General features: G+C 52.1%; 1 protein-coding gene across 1 annotated transcript; it reads right to left on the bottom strand.

Annotated features, from left to right (window-relative positions):
• Window positions 1-7,641: 7,641 nt before the first annotated feature.
• Window positions 7,642-8,959, bottom strand: DIRAS3 (DIRAS family GTPase 3). The gene is given in 2 exon segments (NM_001245587.2): window positions 7,642-8,755; window positions 8,905-8,959. A coding segment is annotated over 1 exon segment (597 nt). The 5' UTR covers window positions 8,671-8,755; window positions 8,905-8,959; the 3' UTR covers window positions 7,642-8,073.
• Between the last annotated feature and the right edge of the window lie 4,027 nt (window positions 8,960-12,986).

Here is a 12,986-nt window from a genome sequence, read left to right as displayed (position 1 = left end):
TGCTGGGAGGGCACCCTGGGCATGAACTGGGCACACCCTGCTTGTACTGGGACTTGTACTGTGCATACTGGGAGCACTGGGACACGCTGGGAGGGCTCACTGGTTTGAACTTTGTATTTTCTCTTTTAAACATTTATTTTCCTTTCCACCAGGAGCGGGATAAAGGCTCAGCCAGAGGGGATCTCTTGTTTTTCCTTCCTTTTGCTCCCTCCCAGACATTCACCCTGGGGATGTCTCACCTGAGTTCTTCAGATCCTGGTGATACAAGCACGGGTTTCCCTTTCTCCTACAAGCACAAATATATATGTAAATGTTTATTATTGTTTTTAGTGTGTGGCACAGGATTCCCAGAGCAGCTGTTGCTACTCCTGGAATGTCCAAGGCCAGGCTGGACAGGGCTGGAGCAGCCTGGGACAGTGGGAGGTGTCTCTGCCATGGCAGGGGTGGCACTGGGTGGGCTTTGAGATCCCTCCCAACCCAACCCAGTCTGAGGTGAGATACTGGGAAGGCCTTGGAGCAGTATCCAGGGTGGAATCCTGTCCCCCAGCACCATTTATCTCTGTGAGCTCTCGTTATTTCCTGCACAACGAGGTTCAGAGTTCAGACCTCAGGCTGGGAGGGTTTGCAGCAGCTCTGCTCTCAGGGTGCACTTTGGTCAGAGGAAGCAAAGCCAGATTTCTTCTGCCTGTTTGACAGTGCTGCTCCTTCCTACCTTGGATGCTCCATGAGGGATTCACTGAATGAACTCAAGGGGCTTTCCCAGAGGGATCATGGAAATCTCTGATGCTGGAGAAAATGAGCCACACTGCTCCTGGCCCCAACAATCCTGGCAGGAGCAGGCAGAGCAGAAAATCTTAATTCTTGGACAAAATCATCGAGATTATACCATGTCCCCCCTCAAAACCCCCTCAATATCAGTGATTTTTTTCCCCAAGATCTGTGCAGAACAGGAATTTTGACTCGGTTTTCCCAGGATCTTAGCAGAATGGGAATTTTGACTTGGTGGCTTCGCTGGGCTTGTATTTAACCAGAAATGCAGAGAAAAACAAGACTGAAATTAGCTGGGAGCAGGCAGGGGGCTCGCCCCTGGCTAAAGGCTGGTGCGGGGTGGAGGTCGTGGTCCTGCTCTCCCATCTCCATCCCTGCTGCATCAACAGCTGCCATTCCCTCCCTCCCTCCAGTGCCATCGAGAAGGAACAGGAGCCCAGGCTCCCCTGGCTTTTCCCACCCTTGTCCCAAAGAACCAGCCCCCAGGAATATGGTCTGAACCACCCAATGCTTATTTTCCCTTACTATTTGTCATGTATTCCTTCCACAAAGGAATCCCTTAAATCCCCATCCCTGGGCAGCTGGACCCAGCCTTCCCTTGAAAAGGCTGTCCAAAAGGAGCATGTGTGATAAATGGTCCCATTTTGGGTGTCCACACTGGACACCCCCAGGAAGAGCCTTGCTAAGGCTGTTTGGAGCAATAATTAATGCAACAAAAACTATTAAACACCAAATGTCCTTGTGTTCCACATAGCAAACACCAGCCACCCTTCAGCATCCTCTTTCTTGGATGTAAAGACTTATTTTTTCCACTAAAAATTAAATGAATCAATGTCTGGAATTATGCCTGTGGGAATGAGTAATTTCTTACAGTTCATACAAATATTTCCCATTTTTGAGCCATATTCTGGCTCATCTTTCCAGATAATCACAAAACCAGCCACTCTCCCCTGGTTCCAGCTTGGCCAGCTGGTAAAGCATCTGACAGCAGAAATGGCTAAAACAATCTGAGCATGAACATTCCCTTATTTATTAATTTTCTTTTCTATTTTTGGGCTTTCTGTTGTTGAAATGACACGTCAGAACCACCCAGGGACAGAGCTGTGTGCTGCAGCTCAGGTGTGCTCTGAATGCATCCCATTGTTCCCTCAGCTCCATGTCAATCCCAGCAGGTCCCCACGGGCTGGACGTGGGTGCAGGCTGGGATCTGCTCCATCCCTGCTCGAGGGATGCTCCAAGCAGTCAGGAGGATGTGGGCAGCAGCATGTGGGCAGCCAGCACTTGCAGAAGAAGCCTTTTCCTCACTCCCATCCCAGATGAGACCTTGGTCTTGATCCAAAGACTCCATGTGATGGATGGGTTTGTGTCGCTGTCGAGGTAGGATGGGAATGAATAGACTTGACTCAGAAGGTTGCTGAGAGTAAAAACTCAAATTTATTCAAAATACACTGCTCTTTTATACAGAGCTTCGCAAGGACCAAATCCATTGGTTCTGAAGTGAAAACAACCCATAGCATTGGTGCAGAGTGCTTGACACACAGTGACAGAACTTAACTAAAAACAATGTGAATAACAAGAGAGATAAAGAATTATTTACATTCTCTCCAGCTCTTTCTCAGGCATCTGCCTGGCTAGAAACTCTCAGTTTCTTTCTTTGACTGAATCTGAGTCCCACATGTTTTTCCCTCCAAGGAGGGATTTTCACTGCCTGGGTGTGAGCTGCTCATCCTTCACCCACGGGCAGCCTGAGGCAGATAATGGCATGCAGGGCTTGGAGGAAAACATGTGGGAACAAAGGAACACCGTAACGTAGGAGAGAAGAGTTTTCGTATCTCCATCCTTAGATATTTTTAGTCTGAAAGGCACAAATGCATCACTGAGCTATGAAAGGAAAGCTCTCTGCTGCTCTCCATCTCAGAGGCTTTGGAGCAGGGCTCTGCCTGCTTTGAAGGAGGTACCTGTGGGCACCTATATCCAGGTGTGGGAAAACCACGTGCCTTTAGCTGGAGGAGACATCACTGGCAGGGACACCTTCCCCTATCCCAGACTGCTCCAAGCCCCATCCAGCCTGGTCTTGAACACTGCCAGGATCCAGGGGCAGCCACAGCTTCTCTGGGCACCCTGTGCCAGGGTCTCACCACCCTCAGAGGGAAGAATTTCCTTCCCAAAATCTCATCTAAACCTGCTCTTCTTCAGTTTAAGTCCAATCCCCCTCGTGAAAAGCCCCTCTCACCACAAATCAGCTGCATTTGCCCTCTGCTCAAGGCTTGGAGCAAGTTCTCAGCACAAGCTGCCAAGAGGAGGTGGGTTTTGGTGGGACCCCACACCCCCTTTCCCACCCAGATAGGAGCTGAGGGCAACGGGAGGAGCGGTTGGGATGGTTGGGTTGGAAGACTGGTTCTGTGCTAATCCAGGAAAACACAATCATTCCTTTCCCTCTAATTTTCAGACTTGCTGGAAGTGTGAAGAGGACAAAGATGAGGACAGAGGCAGCCCCCCAAGGCAGAGTGCCCAGCAGTGCCAGCGATGTTCAGCTCCACCACCACGGGACTGTGAACAAACCCAACCAAGCCACGGCAATGCTGGGCTCCCCTCCTTCCTCTGCTCCTCCACCCTTTTTGCATCATTAAATGTACTCCTGTCTAACAGGATTTTATGTCATCATTTTTCCCCAAAGTGGGAAAAAAGGAAATAATTAGGGGTGGCAGGTCTAGCCCGGCACGCAGCAACACCATTAAGCAGGAGGCTGCTACGCTGGGTTGGTCTGGAGCCTCTTTAGCATTTTCATTTGCTCTCCAAAGCTTTTGATGTCCCTTATTTACGACACAGACACTGCAGAGGAGGCAGGCAATGATTAAGACAAGCTTTTACTCTTCTGAAGTTCACTGGGTACCTCGTGGCTACAGACCCTGCATATAAAGCAATATTGCTTATTATTCCATGCTGTTTGTTCCATTAATCATGAGCCTGCTTTGCTCTGGGAAGAGGAATTGGAATACAGCAATATTCTGTCTGCTTGTTTTTAAAATACATGTGTGGGTGGACACTCCAGCTACTGCTCACATTTTTCTCTCACAAGAAGAGCTGTTCGTGATTCTCCTCCCCAGTGTTTTCTTCTGACACTGATTTTGTTCGTCGAACTCGGGAAGGGAACTGCCTCAAGCCTGTCAACGAGCGTTGTATGGAAATAAGGAGTACTAACTGAGAAATGCTTGAAATTCAGCATCCCAGAGAGGAAAGGGATTTATTTTCCATCATGGAAACCCGGGGTCAGGCTGGACATTGGAACGGGCTGCCCAGGGAGGTGGTGGAGTCCCCATCCAGGGAAGGTGACACTCAGTGCTCTGGGCTGGGTGACAAGAGGGGATTGGGCACAGATTGGACTTCATGGTCTTGGAGGGTTTTTCCAACTTCAGTGATTCCACCATTCTGTGGTTCAGTTCAAAGTCACTCACTGCCCTCAGCACCTTCAGCAGCCACCCAGGCAACAGCGGGTCTGGGGATTCCTTCAGGGTATCCCAGAAGGAATTTTCAGAGTGTTCAACTCGTCATCCCAAGAAGACACTCTGGAGGCATTAAAAGCAACTCAACAAGTTGTGTCCGCATCTTTTATCATCTTGTCTCACCACATCTGACCTCACGAAGAACCTTCCAGAAAACCAGAGAGTTCTGGGGTGGAACAAAATGAAGAAGAGAATAAAACAACCAACTTGAGAATTATTAGTGAGTTCCCATGCAGCTCTCCAGGACAGTGTGCCAGGGCATGCCTCCAAGGTGAAAGGTTTACAGGATGCATAAACAGCTCCATAAAAAACATGTTGTCACCAGCTCCTGGAAAAGCACTGCTGGAAACAGGAGGTAAGGCCAGAGCAGCTCCATCAGACAGCAGAGCTGCCTCTTCATTGCTGACAGATGGCTTCACCTGAATGTCCTTCACCAAAAAAAAAAAAACAACTGAAAAGCTACAGGTCTGTTACTTTTCTAACCTGCACTTATTCAATCCTTCCAATCCTTCCAGTATATACCCTCACTCCAAAACACAGCATCCACTCCAATGAAATGGATTCCCTTCCTATAAGAACGATAGATTGCACACACCAAAGCCAGGTTAGTCCAGCTCATATGGAAACAGCCAATTATGTAATTTATTTATTAATACAGTTTTGATTTACAGTACAATTGAGATGCACACTCAAGACATAGATTATTTACAGAGCATGAAAAGCAGCCACAGCAGGTGTCTCTTGTTCCCCAGCTGGTTTGGGTTTCTAAACTGGGGCACCCCCAGGAGCACCCCAGCATCTCCACTGCCACACAGTCTTGGTCTCATGGCAACCAAAGAAGCTTTGAATCATGGAATTGTTTAGGTTGAAAAAGTCCACTTAGACGATCCGTTTGAATCATTCCCCCAGCACTGCCAAGGCCACCCCTGCCCCATGTCCTCAAGTGCCACATCCACAGGGATTTTAAATCCCTCCAGGGATGGGGACTCCACCTCTGCCCTGAGCAGCCCCTTCCAATGTCTTACCACGTTTTCCACGGGGAAATTCCTGTTGATATCCACCCTGAGCCTGCCCAGCCCAGCCTGGGGCCGTTCCCTCTCCTCCTGTCCCTGTTCCTGGAGCAGATCCCAAACCTGGCAGGAGCTGTGCAGAGCCAGAAGGGCCCTGAGCCTCCTTTGCTCCAGGCTGAGCCCCCTCAGCTCCCTCAGGGATTCTCCAGCCTCTCCCCGGCTCCCTCAGGGATCCTCCGGGGTGCAGGAGTGCCTGAGCCTGTTTTGTTCCAATGGATTGTTGCTCTGACAGATCACAGCCCTCGGAGACCTCCACACCCCGCACAGGGAACACACAGCAGTGCTAATGACACATTCCAGAACATCCTGGCTGTGTGAGTAATTGCAGATCCTTTGCACAGGCATCTCCATGAAGGCAGTGGGAGTTGTAGAGACATTATTAGGTCTCCTGACATTTTAAAAAGGCTTAGACAGAAAACGTCTTTGAGGGGTTTCAAAGGCTGCTATGGAACTGAAATAGTTTTTGTAATAATAACCAAACAACCCACGAGGAGCTTTGTGTAACTGCTTGGACATGAAAGATCAGAGACAGAAAATCCATGCACAAAGCCAGAGAGGAGAAAGGAAGAATTATGTCCAAGCAAAGCCACCAGGGCTGCTCCCACAGCCCCCCTGGCCACCCCAGGAGAGGTCACACACAGGGGACAACACCAGCCAGCACCACAGGTCCAGCACTGGGAGCCTGGGGGGTCCCTTCTCCAATAGGGAAAATCAGGAGCAGAGCCTCCGGGCTGATTTTGGCTGATTTGGGCAGCTCCAAACACTCCTGCAGAAGATAGGTTTGTTTCTGCAATCATAAGTGATAAGTTTTTCTGCTGAATCAAATGGTGTGAGGGCTCCAGATGGAACTGGGGCAAACTCCCCTGGCTCCATCTGACCCCATGAGTGTGTAGGGACAGCCTGAGGAGACTGGAAAAGCAGCTCAGGGACAGCACAGGAGACAAGGGAGCACCAGGTGCCAAGAGTCATTCAAATGTCATGTATTCACATGGGTGCATATCTCATAGGTTTGCCTATTAGCTTGCAACATGAACAAAGATGTCTGGGAGAAAAGGCCCTTCGACAGCACCTTCCATTGAAACCCACACTGGTCTGGGTTGGGAAGGACCTTAAAGCCCATCCAATGTCACCCCTGCCATGGGCAGGGACACTTTCTACTACCCCAGGTGCTCCAAGCCCTGTCCAACCTGGCCTTGGACACTTCCAGGGATCCAGGGGCAGCCACAGCTTCTGTGGGAATTGCTGTGCCAGGGCCTCCCCCCCTCACAGGGAGGAACTTCTTCCCAAAATCCCATCCATCCCTGCCCTCTGGCAGTGGGAAGCCATTCCCCCTTGTTGTGGCTCTCCAGGCCCCCATATTTCTCACAGGCTCCCCCTCAGGTCATTCTCCACACAAATACATCCACAGAAAGAGCCTGAAAGCCTCCAGCACCTCCTGTTCCATATCGTGTTCACCTTCAGCAATGAAATCACTTCACCAGAAAAGTGCTATAAAAAGTAGCAATTCCTCTCCGCCCATGTCTCATGTGTCAAGACCACGTTGCTGTGTAAAAATCAAACCTACGGTGGAACACTGAAGTCTTACAGTCTTCTGCTTGGGCTAAAACACACCCAAATTAGGAGACAGAATCATGGAATTATTTAGCTTTGAAAAGCCCTCTAAGACCACGGAGTTCAGTGCTCCCCAGCACTGACCCACATCCCCAAGTGCCACATCCACATAGCTTTTAAATCCCTCCCTTCATGCACACGAAGTGTCTGCTAAAAGTTCTCATCAGAAGGGGGTTTGCTTCCAGGTGTAGCTGCTCCTTCCCCGGGCAGTGTTACCTGAACTGACTCATCCCAGGTCTCACCTGGTAACTTGGATGGAGGGGGAAAAATAGATGTATGATAGAATTCCAGGAAGGCTGGGAAAAGGAGCTTCAGACAGCAAAACCAGGGGGATGGCTGGGCAAGGAGAAGATAACCAGCTTCTACATCAGTGGGCACTCAGAATCTCCCAGTTGCCTTCATCAGGAGGCAGCTCCTGCTCAAGGACACCAAGGATCACTCCTGGACTGGGCTGGGAGTGAGGGCACGTGGGAGATCCTGCCTCAGTGCACAGAGGAAGTCGGGAATGAAAAAGTAAAGCAGGAATGAAAGCCTGATTTTATGCGGCTGTAATCACTCCCAGAACTGCACAAGTCTCGGGAACTGCACAGTACACAGGAAAACTCCGCTTCTGTCATGCAAAAACTGCAGCTTTGGTGGGCAACCCAGTCTGTAAATCAAAAATTTAGGCAAGCAGAGCCACACACATGTTCATTTTTAGAGCAAATGCCTCACTTTGTTAGAGATTTGCTCTGGTCAATAGATTCCTGAAAACAATTTAACACTACACATCATAGATTATTTCCTCTGAGTTAACAGGCTGGAGATATTTAAAAACTGGCATGTACTCACAAGATTAGAGAGGTTTGTTTTGACAGACATTTTTTCCCTCTGGAAGACTTCTAACATTAAAAACTTCTAGTCACAGGTAATTGCTAACATGGAACATTTATTGGTTTAAAAAAATAAACATGCAGAAGCCATCCTCCTTAAAAACAACACATACAATTACCCAGTGGGGATTTTAGAGGAAAGCAACCACCCTGCAGGGCGTGGATTCCTCCAAAATCTCCAGCAGAAATGTATTTTCTGTGGGAGTCCACGCTCCAGCTGTGCCGCGCAGCAAGTCCAGCCAAAGGCAATCACATAACAGAGCATTTGCCTTGCAGTTTATCTTTCTTTTTCTGCTGTTTGGATTTCTTTCCATCCACCTGGAGACTGATAGTTCTCCTCTGCTCCAGATTCAAGAGCTCCTGGAAGAGCTCCTGCACGTTGTAGTTCATTTTGGCTGAGGTCTCCATGAAGGCACACTTCCACTTGCTGGCCAGCGCTTGCCCCTCGCTGGCATCCAGCTCCCTCTGCGTGTCGTCACTTTTGTTCCCCACCAACATTATCGGGATTTTCTGGATGTCGCCTTTGATCTGACAAATCTCATCGAAGATGGGGTGAAGATCCTCCATGGATTGCCTGCTGGTGACGGAGTACACCAAGATGAAGGCATGCCCTTTGGAGATGGAGAGCCGCTGCATGGCAGGGAACTGATGGCTGCCCGTGGTGTCCGTGATCTGCAGGGTGCAGATGCTCTTGTCACAGCTGATCACCTGCCGGTACGTATCCTCGATGGTGGGGATGTAGGTTTCCCTGAAAGTGCCCCTTACAAAGCGCAGGACCAGGGAGCTTTTGCCGACCCCCGCTGCTCCGAACACCACCACCCTGTAATCATTGCTCTGCTCAGGCATGTTGGCTGCGCCGAGACGTGAGAAGAGCTTTTCGCACAAAAACCTCGAGTTCCGCCAAGTTTACACACCCCTATGCAGAGGTGGGCTGTGGAGAGGGAGGGGGAAAGGGATGCGTTATTGAAATCAGCAATTAGTAAATCGCTCCCATCATTTTCCATTGAAATAAACCACTATTCCTCCCTGCCCCACCCATGCAGCCCATGCAGGTTTAACGCTACGAGAATAAGGATTCACCTGCAGCCATCAGCTCCAGAGAGCAGCGAAACGGGGATGAAATCTCCTGGCAGCCGCGGGGAAGAAGAGGTGCCCAGGGAAGGCGTGCTGCAGCCCCGGGGAAGCCGCGCTCAGCCCCCGGGAAGGCGTGCTCCAGCCCCCGGGAAGCGGTACCACCCTCGCCCGGAGCCGCCAGAGGGGAGGGGAGGGGATGGGAGGGAGGCTCAGTGTCTTCGTAAATCCAGCCTTCCACTCAACCGCCCCGTGAATATAAATAAATACTCAACACAGCCGCCTGAATTACAGCCGCTGCTGCAGCCTACTCTGCTGCTCCATCCCTCGCTCCGTGCACAAAGGCGAGTCTCGCTCTCCCTCAGCCCGCCCGCACCGCAGACCCCCAGGAACTGCCGGGCTCTGCCGTCTTTCATCCACCCTGCGCATCTCCCGGCTTAAATTTAGGGGTGATTTAATTAAAAAACTTCAAATCCGGGCCAGGTTTTCGCCCCCACTGACATCATGCGGGGCAGGATGCCCTGAGCAGCTTCTCAGCCCTCCCCAGGTAAGCCACCGAGCCCTGGGGCCATGGCTAGCAAGGTCCACTCAGGACTTTATCCGCGTAATCCCTTCCAACTGGGGATATTCTATAATTCCACTGTTTGGTTTGTCTCCCTCACACCGCCGGATGAAATAAGACTAGTTGTGTGTCACAATCACAAGCAGTATTTCTCCTCGTTTATTAGGAATTTCCCCCAACGCAGTCTCTCCCAACGCCCTCATGCGGGGACACCGGAGCTCGCACCACCCGGTGCCTGACAGGGGCAGGCGGCCGTGTGTCCCCGCTGCTCCACCTCCGGCACGGTCGGGGAGGAGAGCTACGCTCGGCTGCTCATCGCCCCGCTCCGTCCCGGGCTGGGCTCTGCCCTCACGGCCCCTTCCCGGGCTGGGTTCTGCCCTCAAGGTCCCTTCCCGCCCCTGGCTCGGCTCTGCCCTCACGGCCCCTTCCCGCCCATGGGTTCCCGCCCCGGGCTGGGCTCTGCCCTCACGGCCCCTTCCCGGGCTCGGCTCTGCCCTCACGGCCCCTTCCCGGGCTGGGCTCTGCCCTCACGGCCCCTTCCCGCCCCTGGCTGGGCTCTACCCTCACGGCCCCTTCCCGCCCGTGGGTTCCCGCCCTGGGCTGGGCTCTGCCCTTACGGCTCCTTCCTGGCCCGGGCTGGGCTCTGCCCTCACGGCCCCTTCCCGCCCACGGGCTCGGCTCTGCCCTCAAGGCCCCTTCCCGCCCCGGGCTCGGCTCGGCTTTGCCCTCACGGCCCCTTCCCGCCCATGGGTTCCCGCCCCGGGCTGGGCTCTGCCCTCACGGCCCGTTCCCGGGCTGGGCTCTGCCCTCACGGCTCCTTCCTGGCCCGGGCTGGGCTCTGCCCTCACGGCCCCTTCCTGCCCCGGGCTCGGCTCGGCTCGGCTTTGCCCTCACGTCCCCTTCGCACCCCGGGCTGGGCTCTGCCCTCACGGCTCCTTCCCGCCCCGGGCTGGGCTCTGCCCTCATGGCCCATTCCCGGGCTGGGCTCTGCCCTCACGGCCCCTTCCCGCCCCGGGCTGGGCTCGGCCCTGTCCTCACGGCCCCTTCCCGCCCCGGCTCTGCCCTCACGACCCCTTCCCGCCCCGGGCTCGGCTCGGCTCTGCCCTCACGGCTCCTTCCCGCCCACGGGCTCGGCTTTGCCCTCACGGCTCCTTCCCGCCCCGGGCTGGGCTCGGCTTTGCCCTCACGGCCCCTTCCCGCCCCGGGCTCGGCTCGGCTCGGCTTTGCCCTCACGGCTCCTTCCCGGCCCGTGCCCGGCTCTGCCCTCACGGCCCCTTCCCGCCCCGGGCTCGGCTCGGCTCGGCTCGGCTTTGCCCTCACGGCCCCTTCCCGCCCCTTCCCGCCCGCGCGTTCCCGCCCAGGCACCGCCCGCCCTCACGCCCCAAAATGGCCGTCGGCCTCTGAGGGGATCGGTCTGAAGCCAATGCATTTTATGAAGTATTGCCGTTTGTGGGTCATCTACGTTGCAAAATGTGCGGTATGTAAAGTTTCCTTAGGAAAGGATGTTTTCTGATGTTTGAACTTTGCATACGTTCAAGCCTAATCAACAAAAAGTGAGATTGAATGTGTGAAACAGCAGCCGCCCTCACGCTCTAACAAGCTGTAAGTGATACCTCTGTATTATAAAAACAAATGAATTGTTAAGCTCAGGGCTGAGCATGTTTCTCTGCTCTCAGACCTGGGGGAGTTGAACAAAGCTTGGGAAAAAGGATAAACCATTGATAGTGGGCACAGGGAATGCAGGACTTATGGACCACAAGGACTTCTGGCAGAACTCCCAAGATGAGGAAGAAATTCACAAAAACAACTCAGTAATTGTGCTGAAATCAGCACTTGCGGAGGAAAACTTCCCAGTCCTTCCCCAAGCTCATTCTTCCCAAACCATTTGTGGTTTTCCGGGTTATAATTTCTTTTTTCTCTGATCCTTGTTGCATTTCTAACGCTGTGGTATTCTCCTATTTTAAATCCACTTCTATCAGACTTATAATGCTTCTATCCCAGACCAACAAAAAGTGTCTCTTTAGATCTATTTAATACTGCTGTGGAGTTTTTTTGTATAACACACAAAAAAAAAGCCAAAAAACCAAAAAACCCAACCCAAAACCAAACACAAACAAACAAAACAACAAAACAAACAAACAAAAAAAAACTCATAGGAGTTTCAATCTGGACATGAGGCCAAAATACCTGGGACAGAACTTGGACTGTCCCCGTGCAAGGGGAACTAAACCTGAGACCTTAAAAAAGCCTCTTTAAAACCAGGTGCCCATTTGTACTGAGATGCTTTGAAAGTTCCTGTATGAATTAAAAGTCCACTAATCAACATTAGTGGGGTTAATATGGGAGTAGGGATCACCCCTCACCTTCCTTTTGCTGGAAAAAATTCCTGTTCATCTTGCATCTGCTTTTACGGTTCCTGTCTCTCCAGGCAGGGTGACTTGCCTGTGGCAAGGCTCATAACCTGCAAGCCATTCACTTTGCCTGAATCCCATCATTATTGGGGATTTTCAGAGCAGATTTACAAACCGTCATTTCTGGTGTTTATGGGGTATTTCTAAACCATCATTCCTGGTGTTTATGAGGTATTTATTAGCCACAATGAAATGCTGGCCAGGAATGAGTAGCTAATTCGCTCTCTGTGCTAGCCACTTTTGCTCTGTTACCCCATTTTCAGATGCTTTCCAATGGTTCTTTTCTAAGAGGTGTTTTATTTAAACCTCCAGATCTAAAGGCTGAAGCTGGGATTGATTTCCCATAATAGGCTCTGACAAGGGAAGAACTCTAAGAGCTCTTGCACCGCGTGGTGTCAGGTGCTAAGTGGGAAGCAGACCCGTGACACGTCCATGTGCCCACCACAGATCAAAACCTTCCAAAAATAAATCTGTTGCTGCTAATTGCTTATTTTACCCCAAAAAGTGCTCTGACACTGTCCCATCGTCGAGAGCAGGTGACTGTCATTATAACCAGAGCTCCTCTCCTGCAGCTCCATCTCCTGCCATTCTGTCCCCAGCAATGCATGCAGCCCTTCCCTGGCATCCTAACAAAATCCCAGAAAACAGCTTCGGGCTGCAGGATTTGGGCTGGGAGAGGGGACGTCTTTCAGTGTCCCACAACATAGGAATTGTTTTGGGGCTGCTGGAAGTGGGTTTAAACCCCGGCAGCTCCCTCTGCCCAGCCAGTGCTGACAGTCTCAGGTGGCTTTTCCCATCCCGCCTGTTCTCATCGTGTCCCTGCGCAGCAACACGGACACACCGAGCTCCAGGGACAGCCCGGACCCCGAGCAGCACCTTGCAGGCAATTGTGGCTCGCTGACATCACCGAATTCCCAATGTCACTGCCGAGGGATCGCTGGTGTGTGCTCAGTCCAGCCCGGAGCCGGGTTCTGGGGGCAGCAGGTGGCAGCAGAGCCCTGCCAGGGCAGGGTGCGCTCGGGAAAGGAGCGTGTGCGAGGGGCGCCCGTTCTACCGGCACTGAAATCTCATTTATTCGCTCTTTTGGTACTCCTTAGGTCCCGAAGGGCTGCACTGCC

The sequence above is a fragment of the Taeniopygia guttata genome, chromosome 8, assembly GCF_048771995.1.
Source record: "Taeniopygia guttata chromosome 8, bTaeGut7.mat, whole genome shotgun sequence".
Taxonomy (NCBI): Eukaryota; Metazoa; Chordata; class Aves; order Passeriformes; family Estrildidae; genus Taeniopygia; species Taeniopygia guttata.
The sequence above is the reverse complement of the archived record's forward strand: the minus strand, read 5'-3'. Positions and strand labels throughout refer to the sequence as shown.